The sequence below is a fragment of the Symphalangus syndactylus genome, chromosome 19, assembly GCF_028878055.3.
Source record: "Symphalangus syndactylus isolate Jambi chromosome 19, NHGRI_mSymSyn1-v2.1_pri, whole genome shotgun sequence".
Lineage (NCBI taxonomy): Eukaryota > Metazoa > Chordata > Mammalia > Primates > Hylobatidae > Symphalangus > Symphalangus syndactylus.
In genome coordinates, this window is record NC_072434.2 from 41,207,281 (window position 1) to 41,224,885 (window position 17,605).

At 42.9% G+C, this 17,605-nt stretch overlaps 1 protein-coding gene across 1 annotated transcript in view; it reads right to left on the minus strand.

Moving 5' to 3' along the window:
• CACNA1E (calcium voltage-gated channel subunit alpha1 E) overlaps positions 1-17,605 on the minus strand; it is a 503,244-nt gene that overhangs the window by 227,032 nt on the left and 258,607 nt on the right. Inside the window, exons 7-9 of the mRNA XM_055233511.2 lie at positions 10,111-10,214; positions 8,302-8,454; positions 6,752-6,933 (exon numbers count right to left, since the gene is read on the minus strand). Coding sequence (XP_055089486.1) covers positions 6,752-6,933; positions 8,302-8,454; positions 10,111-10,214 — 439 coding nt within the window. The remainder of the gene's footprint in view (positions 1-6,751; positions 6,934-8,301; positions 8,455-10,110; positions 10,215-17,605) is intronic.

Sequence of the window (17,605 nt, forward strand, 5' to 3'; positions counted from 1 at the left end):
TCCCCCACCTCTTTGCTCTTTATCCAGCTCAAATTCCATGGCTATGTTATAGTCACTCTCTTGATCTTCTCTCATTTTATTGTGCTCACCTGGCAAAACTACTCTTATAAAAGCCAAATCTCCACCTACTTCCCACCTGAGATTCTCCTGAATGACCAGAGGAAAACACACCAGGCTCACTGGTCTCACTTGAACTTCATCACAACTAACTCCAAGTGAGTCCATAAAGCTGCCCAGCAACCCAATGCATTTCCTACTCCACTTACTCCCTCAGTCTTCTGGAAAACTATGTTATACCTTCTCCTCAAACTTTCAACATTTTCCTCCTCCCACCCTCAGCTGATGACCTTACTTCCTCTTTCATTGAGAAAATAGAAGCAATAGGAAGAGAATTTCTACAAGATTCCAACACCACATCTACCCACGTACCAGCCTCTGCAGCCACTTGTTCTTCCTCTACTCCTAGTACTATGAATGGATGATTAGAGCTCCTATCTAAGCCAAGCCCTACATCTGTGGTCTAGACCTCCCCACACCACACACACACCTGTTCAAGGAAATTGCTCCACCAATTCTCCTCCCTCTCCTTCATCAACAATAATTTTTATCTCAAATGGATCATTCCCATCAGCATGTAAGTGGTATTTCTTCCGTGCTGTTTCCATTGCTTTCTGAAATCCTTCCTACTCCACTCAGACTGCTCCTGGCATTCAGTGGTTCTTAACCTTCACCTTCTTTGACCCATCTGAAGCATTTGATTTAAATAAGCAAAGCATATAGATAAAAGTCTTTGAAAGAGTAAATATGAATGTGAATTCAAGAGAATCTGTGGATGAATTTATACAAATGACCAAGAAATTATTAGCAAGATACTCTAGTAATAACCTTTTTTAACTGAATAATCATATGATAGGAAAAACACTTCTTCACAGAACTGACTTGATCATCCTCTACTTTCTCCCTCTGCAGCGCGCTCTTCACTTGGCCCCAGGACACCAGGTTTCCAATTTTCCTCTCACCTCCCTACTGCTCCTTCTCAGTCCTCTTTGCTGTAACCGTTTTTCTCTTCACCTTAACATCAGAACTCAGTCCTGGAATCTCCTCTCTTCCCTGTCTATATTCACTTCCTTGGTGGTTTCGGCCAGTCTCAATACTTTACCATCTATACACTGAAAATTCCCAAATTTATTTCTCCAGCCAAGCCTTCTACCATGAACTCATTTATTCACCTCCTTCCCTATACTACCGTATCAAATGAGCATGGCAAATTTAACACATCCAAACTCATTCTCCTCTTCCTCCCAACATACTTTACCTGTGTTCTTCCCCAGCTTAGTTAATGGCAACTCTACTCTTCTTGCTGCTTTCTCCCAAACTCATATTCAATCCATTGAAGAATCCCATGAGCTCTACTTAAAAATATATGCAGAATCCAACCACTTTTCACTTCCTCCACTGCTACCTCCCTGGCCCAAGCCTCTATCATTTTTTTTATATCCTTGCCATAACCTTGATTTGACTCCCTGTTTCTACTTTTGCTCTACCAAAGGAGGTGGAGTGATCCTTTTTCAAACACAAGTCAGGTCTTGTCACTCCTTTCCGCAAAACCCTCCATTGCTTTCCCATCTCACTCAGAGTAAAAACCAGAGTCTGTATAATGGCCTTCAGGGCTCCACATGATCTGACTGACTATTCCATCTCCTACTTTCCACCTCACTCACTGCAATCCAACCCACTGTGCTCTTTGCTGTTCTTCAAATACACCCAGCCTGTCCCCATCTCAGGATCTCTGCACTTGCTGGCCCAGACTCAGGAGACTCTTCCCCCAGATAACCACATGGCCCACTCCCTCACCCACCCACTTCAAGTCTTTGCTTGAATGCCATCTTCTCAACGTGGTCCTCCTGACATCTCCATTTAAAATTGCAACCAAGTTCTCCATTTCCCCACATTTTTTTCTCCACAGCATCTATCACTATCTGATATACCACGTTTTCCTTATGTTCTATATGCATTTTCCCACTAGAATATAAGTTCCATGAGGGCAGGGACTTTCCTATGTTTTACTCTCTACTGTATCACCAACATCTAGAACAGTATTTGGCACATAATAGCCACTTAAAAACTATTTGGTGAATAAATTAGTGAACGAATCTATACTTATGTATGAATGTAAACAGAGGGGAAAAGCCTTTACTATGAGTTCAGGAAATAGTTTCCCTCTCCCTCTACTCTCTCCTTTCCATGAAAAGCCTGACAAGCAAGGTGTTCTGCCAATTAAAAGGAAGTTATCATAGCTCCTCACTAAGCACACACACCTCACCTCCAGCCGTCATGGGAAAAAGAACAGTAACTTCCAAGATCCACTTACCAATCCCTCTATGGATAAGTAACAGATGAACAGATACTAGTATCCAATTCCAAGTATCACCTATATTACAGGATCCCAGACTCATGCAAGGACATAAGAACAGGGCAGTCCAGATGGGGTTGTCAGGGGAAACAGTTTATTCCAGAGCATGACTGATCCTGGATACCAATTACAATTACAGTAACACTTACAGTATCTACAATACTACTCACAATTACAGTGTCTACAAATTTTAGGAACTATACACCTGATCCTAGGTCAATTGGTTCATCTTATCACTCTAGCACCATAAGATAATCATAGACTCCTGCCACCCATTTGTCAAATTAGTTTTGAGTAGTTCTACTATAATGTGGAGGAGGTGGTAGGAAAAGACTGAAGCAAAGATGGAAGCCACATTCCCTAGTCTCATGGATCTCAGAATCCAAAGCATTCTCTGTAGATACCACAAAATCAGAGGAACTTCATAAAGAGAATGGTAGTTTTTCATCAACTGCGAGATGGATGTTATGCCTCACCATGCTCATAGATGACCATAAAGCAAAATCTCAATGAGACAGAAAGTGAATAGCTGTTAACCATTCAATAAATCCTGACTATATGCAGCTGTGAAAAGGCAACTTAAAAGAGAGCCACAGTCATTGTTGATAGACCAAAAGGTTTCTGAGGAGTTGGGAAGACTCTCAGAAAGCACCCAGACTTTAAGTTGCCTCTTCTTGCCAAAAGCCAATGAGGTCCATAAAAACCCCCTCCACCATAGCAGCTTGGAGCATCTTAAGTAGTCACAACAGATGCGGAAAGCATACCTGCAAAGCTGCAGAAACAGTACACCTCCAAGAAATTTCTGCCTCTACATGAGTTTATCAACAGTAAGTAAGAAGACAAATAACTCCAACTACAGAAATACAATGAAACATACTAGACTTCAAGAGCAAAGATGTGAGTAACTGCAGACAGGGACTGGGAACCTCTGCAATCTGGGAATTAGTCCTGATACAATAAAAGAGCTAACTGAATCAGCAGATAACATAAAACTATAACAACAAAGAGAAATAAGACTCAGATCAGAATCAGAATAAAGTCACTTCTCTCAGCCACCTCCAGCCCAGGTGAAGAGGGTTAGCGAGCCACAGTAACATTTGTTGAATGAAGAGCATTGATCAGAAGGAGAACACATTGTACTGTGGAAGACATACTTATCAGGTTAGGAGAAATAAGTAAAGAAGAGAGTTTGCAAGTCGAGGAGACCTTTGGGAGAGACAGTGCAAACAGGTAGCAACAGCCAGAACTGCAGACAGTTTTGCATTCCTTCCACCAGAGGAGGGAAGGAAGCCAAGAATATAGTTGGAGTTTGACCAAGCAGTTGACATTCAGATAGAGACTAAATGAAGCACAGGTGACTCCAGGTTGCCCTGACAATGGGAACCCTCTCCCTTACAATTCATTATAATGAGAAAAGCCACATGCAAATGAAGTTAATAGTAATCAATGGCAGAGCAACACAAGGTCATAGGGAGGCATCTAGGAAGAGTCTGTGCTACAGAAAAGGGAGGCAAATATGAGGGAAGCATTTACATTGTATATAAAAAGGTTAAACTGAGCCCACATGCTTGAGAGCTTCTTCCTACTGGGTAAACCTGAAGATTCTCCTACTGGTTTGGATGTAACTAACAACAATAAATCTTACATGTTTGTTGCACCACTGAATAGAAGGTGCATAGGGCTGGGAAATAGGGGATCCCTCTCTCTTAGTGCTCTTCATGAACAAATTCAGCAGCTGGGTGAACTGGGCCTTCCCAGAATGAGGAGTGGTAGAAAGGAAAATCAATACACAGTTATATTTATATTTGCATCTTATCGGTGGTGGTTGTGGTGATGCTTAGTGAGTCATTTTTCTATATGCAGAAACACACACACATATATGTATACATGTATTTATAATACTAAGCCGACTAGTCATTCATAGTTAACTTCGTGGTATGCAACCAACCTGTGTATACAAGTGTGTGTATGTGTGTGTGTGTGTGTGTGTGTGTGTGTGTGTGTGTGTGTGTGTAGGAACAGTCCAAACAGGTAGCAGACAGTCCAAACAGGTAGACAGTCTTTGGGTGACAGTCCCCTTAGCCCTAAATCCAGCCATCAGAATAGCAGGAGGCCTTCAGTAAACTCAAGTTCAATGACTGACAGGCTGGAAGTCAGAGTATGTGAGTCTATGGGCCCTGGACACCCATGCAATAAAAGGTTTCAGAGTATCTGCAACTTGATCTCCTCCCTCCCTCCTTCCCTCCTTAGTGAGCAAAACTAGAGAGAGGAGCAAGATCTCTGCCTGTGTGTAACTTCTAAACCTATGGTTGACAGGTAACTGGAGAGACATAGGGATTTGAAGAGAGCACTATGATAGCAGGAATCATGGCATTTTTTTCTCCCCATTTCCCTAGTGCCTAGGACAGTGCTTGGCATGTAATAGATGCTCAGTTAATAAACACTGAAAGAATGAAGGAATGAACAAAGAAACTAATGAAGAAAAAATAATGAGTGGTTCTTCAGCTGTGCTCCTTCTCCTCTCAGTACCATCTGAATCTTGGCTAAAGAGGACCAACAATCATGCCTGTATCCTCAAATGCAACACTTCTCCTTTCAGGCTTTCAATGCATTTATCACATCACTTAGGTGAGTCTACACATATAATTGAAATGCATCACTCTCAAAGCCCTACATGTGACACCAGCCACTACAGGGTCAGTGCTGCAATTCCTAGAGGCACCTGGCTAATTTGAGTGGCATGGCCTCAAGACAACCTTTACATCTCAAATGAGGAGTGACTGCACGCATCAACCTTGCCTCCCTCTCCTCCTTCCTGCTGCCTCCCACAGCTGGTAAGAACTGCAGAGTGTCCTCTAGGGCTTTCTGGGTCACACTTCATCCCTGGGCTTGCTGGGTGTAAGCTGGTCCTTGGGACTTCTTCACTGCCCTTTAGAGCTTTAGCGTAATAGCCAGTGACTATTTTCTGCAAAGCTTCAGTCCTGCCTTGCTCATCCTATATGGGAATGGATCCAGGTTAGCAATGGACCTCTACTAAGTACTTCCTTGTACAGGCCTTACACAATCCTTGCTCTTCGGGCATTATAGTCGAGTTTCTTCTGAGACACAGCATTTCCTTTCCCTCCAGTGTAAATTGTATCCAAAGCTCTTTCTAAAGGGTGCTTTGTATGAGCCACCTTATGTTCCACCTAATAAGTTTTATACAGATAGAATCAGGCTAAAAAGATCTAGAGAAGAACTGAAGGAAACAGAGGGCACCTTAAGGTAAAGGCAGACGGTCGGAGCGTACATAAGAGGGATGATCATTCCACAGTTACTGTTTTGGGGTGGGCTGGCTGAATGCAGGTAAGGGTACAGTCCTTCAAAAGCACCTGCCCAAACTGCTTTACCCACCTAGGATCCATGTACATCAAACCACATACCTCAACTCACTCTCATTTTTGAGGATAGAGTCTGCACCAAGCCTTTGATAACTTATTAAAATTAGACTCTGGAAGGTGGAAGAGACTTCATGATCACCCTACCTTCTGTCCCCATGCAGGAATCCCCAACATCCCTGACAGGCAGCTAGACAAACTCAGAACCTTCTCAACATGTCTGATCATATGAATCACCAGGGCACTTGAAAAAAGCACAGCTCACTAGCTATACAAAGCTACACAAAATTAGAATCTCCAGAGAAGGGGCCTATGAATCTGAATTTTCAACAAGCATCCCTGGTGAATCTCACAATTAAGCATGCTTTTTATGTGTGTGTAATGCAGTAGTTCTTGACAGTGGCTACATACAAGAATCAGATAGGAAGCTTTTTAGAAAAGTCAATGACTTTTCTAAAATGACCTTCACCCCTAAATATTCCTACTTAATTGGTTTGGGATGGAGCCTAGTTGGTATAATTTTTTTTTCTTTTCTTTTTGTTCTTTTTTAGTAAATTCTCCCAGATCCTGAGAGGGTAATAAAATTTTTTAAGCTTCCAGCTAATTCTACTGGGCAGCCAGTATTATACATTAGTACCCTTCACTATACCTCACCACCATATCCAACCAACATATTCTGTAACTATTAAGTTGATCTGACTTAACTAATTTGTTTACCTATCCAACATAGGATGTAATTTCCTAATCGCATTAAGAAGCTGTGTACTTGTACTTAGCAAGAGGCCAGACAAAAGAGGTTATGTACTGCTAAGGCTTATCCCAGTTGAGTCTTCACCTCCCACCCCAAAACACCTATATCCATAGCCCTCCCTGTCCCCGGACTAGCCAGGCCAAACAACCACAGAAGCCTCCGTCCAGGGTTCTTCCCTCCTCCTTCCCGGTCCCCACCAGCTCTACTCACATTGTACAGCACGGTGGTCCACCCTTCCATGGTGATGCACTGGAAGACAGTCAGCACAGCAAAAAGGATGTTGTCAAACTGGGTGATCCCATCATTGGGGCCGATCCAGTCCTTGCATTCATAACCAGCTGGGCAGCCCTGCACACCACATGGGTGAGGAGGGTCAAATCCTTCTAGAATACCTGCAGACACATTTGGAGAGTAGGAGATAAATCACATGGTGTTTCACATGAGCTGGAAATGACCCCAGGAGCCACAGGCAAGCAATTCCATTCCCCATGGAAAGAGGCCTGCCCTTTGTTGTCTCAGGCTCCCTCTCCTCCCTGGCCTCTCTGCATCTCCCAGCTCACATATCATGTGTTCAATCCAATGTTTCCCAGTCTCCTGAAAATGGAGCCTCTCCTCCACATGGTCCCCTGCTCTCTGCAAGCTTCATCCTCCACCCTCACCTGAAGTACCACAGGAATTAAGAGGACTGAATCACACGGCACACTTCGAGGAAAAGGCAAAGTGAAGTTTTCTGGCTTCAGACTCCAGGATGAGCCCTGAGTTCTTCCTGGGTTTCTTGGGGACAGTTACAAACTATGGTCCTTTTAGGGGGGTTTAACTCCTTGTTTTTCCAGCATGGATTCCTGGTTTTGAATAGAAGATAAAAATAAAAAATAGAAATCCAAGGTGGAAGATGTTCTTTTAAGGTTCTTTTCATAAAAAGCATGGTACCTATTTGGAATTCTTCAGCCTGCCTCCCATCTCCTTTCCTCGTAGGATACTCAACTCAACTTGAAAAGAACAAATGAAATACAAAGATATGAGAATTTGGGGTTGTGTACCCTAACAATCTCCCAAGCACACTTGCAAACCAAGCTCAGAGCTCCTTCAGTTCTTCCACACCACGTGTGGGTCAAAACAGAGAGCAAGAAGATGGTGAGAAGGATCATGAAGGGAAAATGTCTCCACAGATCCGAAGGGACCCAACTCTGACTCTGGACTCCTAGATCTCACCAGCCTGTGGGCCAGAGAGGCCACTATACAAAAAGTACTTCTTTATTCAGTCAGAGGCTGCTTTACAAAGAGTCAAGGGGTATTGATTCAGATATTCAGAGAGGTGGCGCTTTTTTTTTTTTATAGACAGAGAGATAGGGACAGAGAGACACTAGTTGTCCAGGCTGGCCTCAAACTCCTGGGCTTCAACAATCCTCTTGCCTAAGCCTCCAGGGAGTAGCTGGAACTACAGGTGGGTGCCACTATGCCTGGCTCAGACAGATGGCTTTTCAAGCTCACTCTCATGGCCCTTGACCATGGGATAGGGGAGCCAAGACCATCTATTTGAAATCTTCCAACTACGTATTTGCTTTGCAAAATTAATGTCAAGTGAGGATCTCTAGTCTCAGTTAACTGTGCCTCAAAAGGCTGCTGACTAGAAGCTTCTGATTCTAATTCCAGGGTCGGAATAGGACATACTTTTCCAATGAGCCTCCAAGTGCCCTGAAATTACCCCAGTTAACAGAGGGGAGAAGGGAAAAGGAGAAGACAGAAAAGAACGACCCTACCTGAATTGTTCATGAAGCATGCTCGATGTAACTTTCCACTGTAGAACTCCAAGCCAATGATAGCAAACATTAGGATGGCAAAGAAGAGCAGAAGGCCAATCTGCAGAAGAGGTACCATGGCCTTCATGATGGACTTCAACACAATCTGCAGGCCTAGAAGGAAGGACAGAGAATGACCAATGCAGCAGTCCCTCAGCACCATCTGATAGGGCAGGATTAGTTTCATTCCCTCATTGGTTTCATCCATGCTGCCTTCTGCCTCTGATAGATTAATTTATTAGAATGTGCTCCTTTCCTAAAGGAAATTAGGCCCAGCTCTGCTAGGCTGTAAATCCTTCAAGAGCTGGGACAAAGTTTATCTTCCCATTCACTCTATCTCAGACCCAATTCTCAGTCCCTGTTGGGGAACACAATTAGTACAAGCACTATTGAGAAAATACTATATCCTTTGACCCACACATTGCACTTCTAGGATTCTAGCCAAGAAAACAGTCAGAGATTTGAATAAAGATTTAAGTAAAAAGGTGTTTGTTGCAGCACATTTATAGTTGGAGAAAAACTGGAAATAGCCTATTTTTATTTTTTATGCCATCCAGCAACATAAAACATAAAAATGGCTAAATAAATCATAACACATATAAGAATTTTTTTGTTTTGAGACAGACTGTCGGTCTGTCGCCAAGGCTGGAGTGCAGTGGCGTGATCTTGGCTCACTGCAGCCTTGGCCTCCCAGGCCCAAGTGATCCTCCCACCTCAGCTTCCTGAGTAGCTGGGACTACAGGAGTGAGCCGCCATGCTCAGCTACAATTTTTTTACTTTTTTGTATTTTTTATGGAGATGGGGTTTCACCATGTTGCCCGGGCTGGTCTCAAACTCCTCCTGAACTCAAGCGATCTGCCTGCCTCAGCCTCCCAAAGTGTTGGGGTTACAGGTGTGAGCCACCATGCTCAGCTGATATTTTATTTTTTGTGGAGATAGGGTTTCACCATGTTGCCCAGACTGGTCTCGAACTCTTCCTGAACTCAAGCAATCCACCCGCCTCAGCCTCCCAAGTGCTGGGACTACAGGCATGAGCCACTGCACCCAGCCAAGAATTTTTTTTTTTTTTTTTTTTTTTTTTTGAGACGGAGTCTCGCTCTGTCGCCCAGGCTGGAGTGCAGTGGCACAATCTCGGCTCACTGCAAGCTCCGCCTCCTGGGTTCACGCCATTCTCCTGCCTCAGCCTCTCCGAGTAGCTGGGACTACAGGCGCCCGCCACCACGCCCGGCTAATTTTTTTGTATTTTTAGTAGAGACGGGGTTTCACCGTGGTCTCGATCTCCTGACCTCGTGATCCGCCCGCCTCGGCCTCCCAAAGTGCTGGGATTACAAGCGTGAGCCACCGCGCCCGGCCCCAGCCAAGAATTTTTAAGGTTAGGAAAACAAAATACTTATTTCAGAATATACAACTACAATATACATAATGATTTCAATTATATTAAAATGCACAGGGGAAAAATGAAAAATACTGAAATTTTAACAAAAGTGATTTCTGAGTGATAAGATAAAGAGCACTTTTCTTTTTTGTTGTTTTCTTTACTTTCCACATTTTCTGTAAATATTTTCTATTATCTTTTATATTTGCAAAAAGTTAAATGTAAAGTAAAATGTTACACCAGATTGCTCCATCTTCACTATTTATTACCACTGAGGCTTCCTTCCAGGAGGAATATTGTTTGTTTATCCCAAATTCCCTTAGACCTGGATCCAGCTGAGGACACATGAAGAAAGTTCTTAGCAGAGCAGAAAGAATGGCAGAAAGAATGCTCACTAGGTATCCCTGACACGAGCTTCAAGGGCCGCAGGACACGCACAGCCCGGAGGGTCCTCAGGTCCACATGAGTATTGAAGTGGGTTCCCGCAGTGGCCAGGATGCTGCAGACAGAGACACAGAAGGGTCAAGGTTACCAGTCTGGTTTTCCCCTCTTGTTCCATGTAGGAAGCGGGGCTGAGGCAAGCTCAGCCTGGAAAGCACACAGCGCTGACGCCAGCTGTATGTGGGTGCACCTGAGCTTGGGTGAATCACCAGTGGCTCCAGTGGAATTAAATTTAGCCATCTGGGTTTTACTTTGCAAAGAAGGAAAACTTATCATCATACCAGAACCCTAGTTCCAAATCCCGAGCAAAACACAAGGTCCACAACATCTGTCCCATTCCTGTCCCCAAACCTTGTCCCCTTTCTCCTCTCTGCCCTGTTTCAACTCTTTCCCCTCTTTACAACCCACCAGGTCCTTGCATTTTTTTATTTCAAAATTTTCTTAGGTTTCCCTGTCTATCTCCTTCAGGAAATTTCTCTGGATTAACTGCAGTAAAAGAGTAACTCACTCATCTCTACCTTGACACTTAGAATTTTTACCCAAACAAATCAATTACGCTGATGCTTGCAACTGGAGAAGAATTTCAATGGTCTTCACATAGTATCAGTATTTTTATAATTGCACCAAACCACTCTTTGACCCTAATTGGATTTCTTCCTTTCTATTTTTCCATGTTCCACAGCCAAATCCAGAAATACACACACATACAAATCCATAATTCTATTAGATTGTGTACACCAAGGAGACAACTTATTTCCTATAATCTCATGACATTGCAGGGACTTTGGAGAGACAAGGACATATATGTATTTATGAAAGACATAGCAGAAGATTAAGAGCAGAAGAACTGAGTTTAAGTCTGACTCATTCTGTTGAGAATGGGGTGACTCAACACAAGTCTCTCAACCTCTATGAACCCCATTTCTGTCATCTCTAAAATGAGGGGGTATCGTGGTCTAGTTATAAAACTAAAATGACATGGTATTTAATATTAAGAGTGTTCTATAAACTATAATGTACACACAGACATTGTGGCTAACGCAAAGCTTACTAATATTAATAAAATCTTAATTTAAAACTTGCTCATTTTATTCTTCTTTCTGTGAAGAATGAAAGGAAGTTTCTCCCTCATAATCCCTCCAGAACAATCTCAGCTACTCAGAACCATCAGGAAATGAGGCATTCAGAAAACTGGGTTCTTCTATAGTCAAAGGGTGGCAAGAATGGCTTGTTTTGTTTATTTCTGATGGAACCTCTCTGAAATAGTTCAAGTATTAAAGAAGGTACCTGAAGTTCCTTCAATATTTGACATGTCTTCAATCTCAGAAAAAGAACTGTATGGAAAGTGCATGCCCTATGGCCCTTAGAAGCAGACGTACAATCATTAGGTACAAATCATACAGACCAGGACAACAGAATCGCAAGCAGTAACTGACACAATTAGTGCTGCCAACAGCCAAGTGGACGGCTTCATGTGCTGGCACCCTTCCCAAAACTCCAAGTATCTGGGAGCTACCTATAGAGCATCATTAGGAAGTAAAGAGGGATCCTACATGGGGTGAAGGTTATTTAAACAACCAGTAGAGATTCCTGTCAACTTTAAGATTCTCTGAGTCTACGTTCATACTACCTAAAAATAAGAAGCAGAAAGAAATCCTACTCATAAAGAATCTTAAGAGCCAGACAAGGTTTCTGAATCTTCCCCATCTCTCCTGAGTCACACTTCTATGCCATCATCAGAAACGGGGGGACTTGGGGGAGTGGAGTCTTCCGCACTCCTTTTGACTCTATCTTCCAAGGCCAAGGGAAGACATTAAGGAGGGGGTCATATAATTTCTAATAAGTAGGGAAGGACTAAAGAGAAAAAAGAACAAGAAGCAATATGGAAAATAGAACTGAAAAATATGACAGAAATAGAAAAAGAGAAAGAGAGAGATAAAGAGAAACTTCAAGGATAGGTGTGGAGATAGAGAACCACAAAAAAGAAGGAATCATTGTTTGGCTGGTTCTTGTAATAAAGGTAAGGTGCACAGCACAGTCTCCTGTGCTGCCCAGGTGGAAGACTCTCCTTTCATGATGATGTCTTTCAAACACAGTATGCAGAATATGAGTTAGAAATTAGACGTCTGTTTCCTAGGATACTCAGATACACATGAGACACTCTTTTCATATCATAAACAGCCCTGTTGGAAATGAAAATTTCCTCTCCAACCCTGAGTTTAACAGTTATGTTTCAGAACATGATGACAGAGGCAGAAAGATAAAATTAAAAGGCAAAGAAGGCTCAAATGTAGAGGGGAAAAATGGTAGAGGGAAAGAAAAATAAGATGATAGAAGAGTGAGCAGTAAAAGAAAATGCAGGGATATAAACAAGAAAGGAAATAAATAAGAACTGGGGGGAGAAGCAAATGTCAGAGAAATGGGGAAGAGAACAAAAGCAAAGCTAACTTGAAAGAAGGAAAGAAAAAGATGGCATTTGTTGCAGGGGTCTCACAGAGCCAGCCATGAGGTATACGCATGTCACCAAGTAAGTCTTTAGCTGAAACTACCTGCTCCCCAAATTCTCCCAACCACTCTGCAGCCAGGGCCATGCAGCCTGTGGCCTCGTGCTGTCCTGGCCCTCAAAGTATTCTTTTCTGTCCTCCAGTGCAGGAGGGCTACCAACTCAGTCTTTAATTGATGCACATTGGCCACTGGCTGCTTCCTAACTCCCACTGTTCCAATACCAATACTCCTTGAGGCAGGAATGACAGCCGGCTCCCTGTTCACCTGTTAGAAAGCAGGGATGATGGGATTCTTTTTTTTTTTTTTTTTTGAGACAAAGTCTTGCTCTGTGGTCCAGGCTGGAGTGCAATGGCATGATCTCAGCTCACTGCAACCTCTGCTTCCCGAGTTCAAGCGATTCTCTTACCTCAGCCTCCTGAGTAGCTGGGATTACAGGCATATGCCACCACACCTGGCTGATTTTTGTATTTTTAGTACAGACGGGGTTTCACCATGCTGTCCAGGCTGGTCTCGAACTCCTGACCTCATGATCTGCCCACCTCGGCCTCCCAAAGTGCTGGGATTACAGGTGTGAGCCACCACACCCGGCCAACAATGAGATTCTTAGAGGAAAAAGACAACTAAGGAAAATCGCCCTATTCTGTGCTCCCATAACGTGTCCACCTCCATCACTGCCCTAACCACATCCTAGAGAAATTCTGTTTTCTCATGTGTCTCTCCCACTAAATCTGAAACACCTCTAATGGAGGAACCATTTTACTCATCTCTATCCCCAAAACCTAGCCCAGTGACTGGCAAGTAAGAGGAACTCAGTAAAGGCTTGATGAATTGAACTTGAATTGTACTGATGAAATTAATAAATTTGTTGAAGCAGAGGTCAAAAAGAGAGAACATCAAGGAAATCCTAGAACTTACCGAAAAGAATAGGGTAGCAAGCTGGGATACTATTCAAACATACATGTGTTTGAGTACACAGGAGAATACTGGGAATCTATCCTCAAGCATTTAGAGTCTAATGAGGATCTTCTAATAATCTTTTTCAAAAATTTTAAATTCTGAGGTACATGTGCAGAATGTGCAGGTTTGTTACATAGGTAAATGTGTGCCATGGTGGTTTGCTGCACCTATCAACCCGTGACCTAGGTATTAAGCCCAGCATGCATTAGTTATTTCTCCTGATGCTCTCCCTTCCCCTCTCCCCATCCTTACCCCTGAGAGGCCCCAGTGTGTGATGTTCCCCTCCCTGTGTCCATGTGTTCTCATCGTTCAGCTCCCACTTATGAGTGAGAACGTGCAGTGTTTGGTTTTCTGTTTCTGTGTTAGTTTGTTGAGGATAATGGCTTCCAGTTCCATCCATGTCCCTGCAAAGGACATGATCTCATTACTTTTTATGGTTGCATAGCATTCCATGGTGTATATGTACCACATTTTCTTTATCCAGTCTATCATTGATGGGCATTTGGGTTGATTCCACATCTTTGCTTTTGCGAATAGTGCTGCAATGAACATACATGTGTATGTATCTTGATAATAGAATGATTTATATTCCTTTGGGTATATGCCCAGTAATGGGATTGCTGGGTCAAATGGTATTTCTGGTTCTAGGTCCTTGAGGAATCACCACATTGTTTTCCACAGTGGTTGAACTAATTTACATTCCCACCAACAGTGTAAAAGCATTCCTATTTCTCTATCATCTGTTTTTTCTTGACTTTTTAATAATCACCATTCTGACTGGTGTTGAGATGGTAATATTCTTGAAAGATTCTTACTGAGGACTGGACAGATCCTGTCCTGTGGGATCTTCCCAGTTCTCAGTAAAAGAGCTAGAGAGAAAGAGGAAAGAATGGAGACTCAGAAGTTAAAGACTTGCCTCCTAGCAAAGCTTAAGTATTGAAGTACACACAGCTCAGCAAAACTATGGGGCTTGTAAGTACCAGGGCTTAATCAGGAGGCTACTGGAAAAGTAAAGAGTAGAAAATGGCCCTTGATTCTCAGTCTAGTGGAAGTAGACAGACATATAAAAGAAATAATTGTAACACACCACGAAGCATTATAACAGAGTTGGTTACAAAGTGCTATGAGAATGGGAAACACCACAGTGACAAATACAAGGTGCTTGCTGTCAGTTAGCATTTTCAAATGGTATGTCATTAAATCTTCAAAATTTGCCTCATATTGCTATTGTCTCCATCTCATAAAAGAGAAAGCCAAAGCTCAGAAAAAATTAAATTGCTAATAAATGGCAAGATCAGGAGTTAAAGTCAGTTCTCTTCTGATGTCAAAGCCAGTCCTTTCCCCACCCTGCCATTATGCTGTGTAATGTTTGCCCAGTGCTGGCCAGGTCCACTGTTCCTTAGTCCAGTGAGTTGCTAAAAAATACCAAAGTTTTTTAGTTTTGGTCCCCAAACGGGCAAGTGAGCATTCTTCCCTTCATTCTAAGGCCACAAATTACCAAGCGCCACAGATCACTTGCCATGTCTCACTCTCAGGACCAGACTCCACGCACCTCTCCTAATTACTACGTACAAAAGTAGCTTAATGGCAGGTGAAGATTGCTGCAATATTTCTATATACACACATGGAGAGATACACACACCACAAAATCAGAGTGGAGCCACTGAGAATAACTCCAATTTTGAGTTAATAAAAGCCTAAGCTCTCTGCTGTCCCAAGAGGCATATATCTGTGCCCCTCAAGAGCACAAGTGTGTTTTCCATTTCTTTTGTCACTATAGGCACACAGCCCGGTGGAAAGCTCGGTATACAGAGGGGTGCTTAATGCCCACTTTGCCCCCACAACAGAGGACAGTTGGAGAGTACACTCAGCCCTCTGACCACCACCAGCACAGGTATCATGTTCTGCACACAGTCAAGTGCAATAGCTATTCCCTGTTAGAGATCATGGCTCAGCCCTACCTTGAATGTTTTTACTTTTAGGTGCCAGCAAATAGGAAGAGAATGGAGATTGATACAATCCTGATGATGCAGCACAAGTCTTTCTCGTTGTGGCCGTGGTGCAGTGGCACAGCAGAACAGAAGACAGAGGCAATGCTCTGGGCAATGAGAACCAAATCATCTCTCCCCAAGTTAGTCACCCAAAGAATTCTCCAACCTTGCATTCCCTTTGAACTTGGGGTTCTTTCCTAGCCTCCTTGTCAATCCAGGTCTATAATCTCTTTTCACAGGCACATTCACTGTACAAGTCCATGCCTGAAAATACCCTGAAACATGGTCATAGGTTCAGGGTTGCCAGCTAAAATGCAGGACACCCAGTTAAGTTTGAATTTCAGATAAATAATTTTTAGTGCAATATTTGTACAATGCATGGAATATTCATTGTTTATCTGAAATCTAAAATTCAAATTTAACTGGATGCCTTATATTTTCATTTGCTAAATCTATCAGTTACTCTTAAGTAGTAACCAGAAAAGACCAGATAAAGAGCTCCCTTCTTAGTTATTGCCCCAGCCCTAGAAAAAAAATTCCAATTTCTCTTCTGAAGGGAGACACAAGCCAGAGGTCTTTGACCACTAGGTCCAGGATGTCTCCCAAGCTCCAGAAATTACCCATATCGATACCAACAGAGAACCTTGTTAAGTTTTTGAAAGACAGGCTGTTCAGCATCTGTGAGAAAAGGCTAACACTAGCAAAGGATGTTAGATGTTTAACCAGCCCATGTGATGAGGAGGCCATGAGGAGGCAGCAAGGGACCTAATACAAGCTGAATTTCCAACACAAAGTTGAGTCAGAATATCATTCCCATGGGTAGTTGACATAAATGAGTTGCTGTGTCCATTCAAAAGCATTCCATATGTGGTTGGTTCCTTTATCTGTCATTCCACTTTACCTGTCGTGTCCCTTCCTTTAAATCTTTTGGATTCACTTCTTAGTCTCCAGCCTCCCTCCTACCTGGAATGCTTCTCCTTTGCCTTCTCTCCCCTGCTTAAATAATTTAATTCAGACATCAGGGCCCAGATGACATTCTACTTCGTCCTTGGAAAAGGTCTAAGACCAAAAGCTAGTTGAACGAGGATTCTGAGAAAGGGGTAAGGCACACGCTCTCCGGTCACACTGGCTAGTTTCAAATCCCAGTTCCATCACCTATACTAGCTGTCAGGCTTTTTGCAATTGCCACTCTGAGCTACAGTTTTCTTACCTGGAAAAAGGGGATAGTGCCTTCCTAAGAAAGTTAAAACAAGGATTAAAAAAAATAATGCTTGTAAAGTTCTGCACATAGCACTGATTTACCATGGAGGTTCCTGGTCATAAATAACAGAAACGGATTTCAACTGTCTTAAACTGCAGACCCATCAGCTCCCTCCCTCCAAAAAGGTATACTGAGAAGATACCAGGAACTCACAGAATTGAGGGGATATTGGAAGACCAGGCTGGGAAAAGAGGAAAGCAGAAACCTTGTTGGGGCAGGGATATCCAGGTCCTAATTGAGAAATCTGTGAATGTTACCTGTTACGGCAAAAGGGACTTTGCAGATGGGATTAAGGATCTGGTGGTGGAAAGAATAGGCTGGATTATCCAGGTGGACTCGAGGCACAATCACAGGTGCACTTATAAGAAAAAGGCAGAAGATTGACTACAGAGAGAGAAGGCAATGTAAGGACAGAAGCAAGTTATTCTGCATCTGGCTCTGAAGATGGAGGAAGGGCCCAAGGGCCAAAGAACACAAGAATGCAGCTCTAGAAGCTGGGAGAGACAAAGAAATGAACTAAAGCCTCCGGGGAGGAGAGATGGGAAGCACGACCCTGGATTTTAGCCTAGTGAAAGTGATTTTAGACTTCTGACTTCCAGAACTGTAAGGAAACACATGTGTGTTGCTTTAAGCCACCAAATTTGTGGTCATTTGTTACAGCAGCTATAGGAAACTAATACACTTGGCAAAGGTCAGAGATTCTGGGAAATCTGATTCTTAGGCCACCGTGGCTAT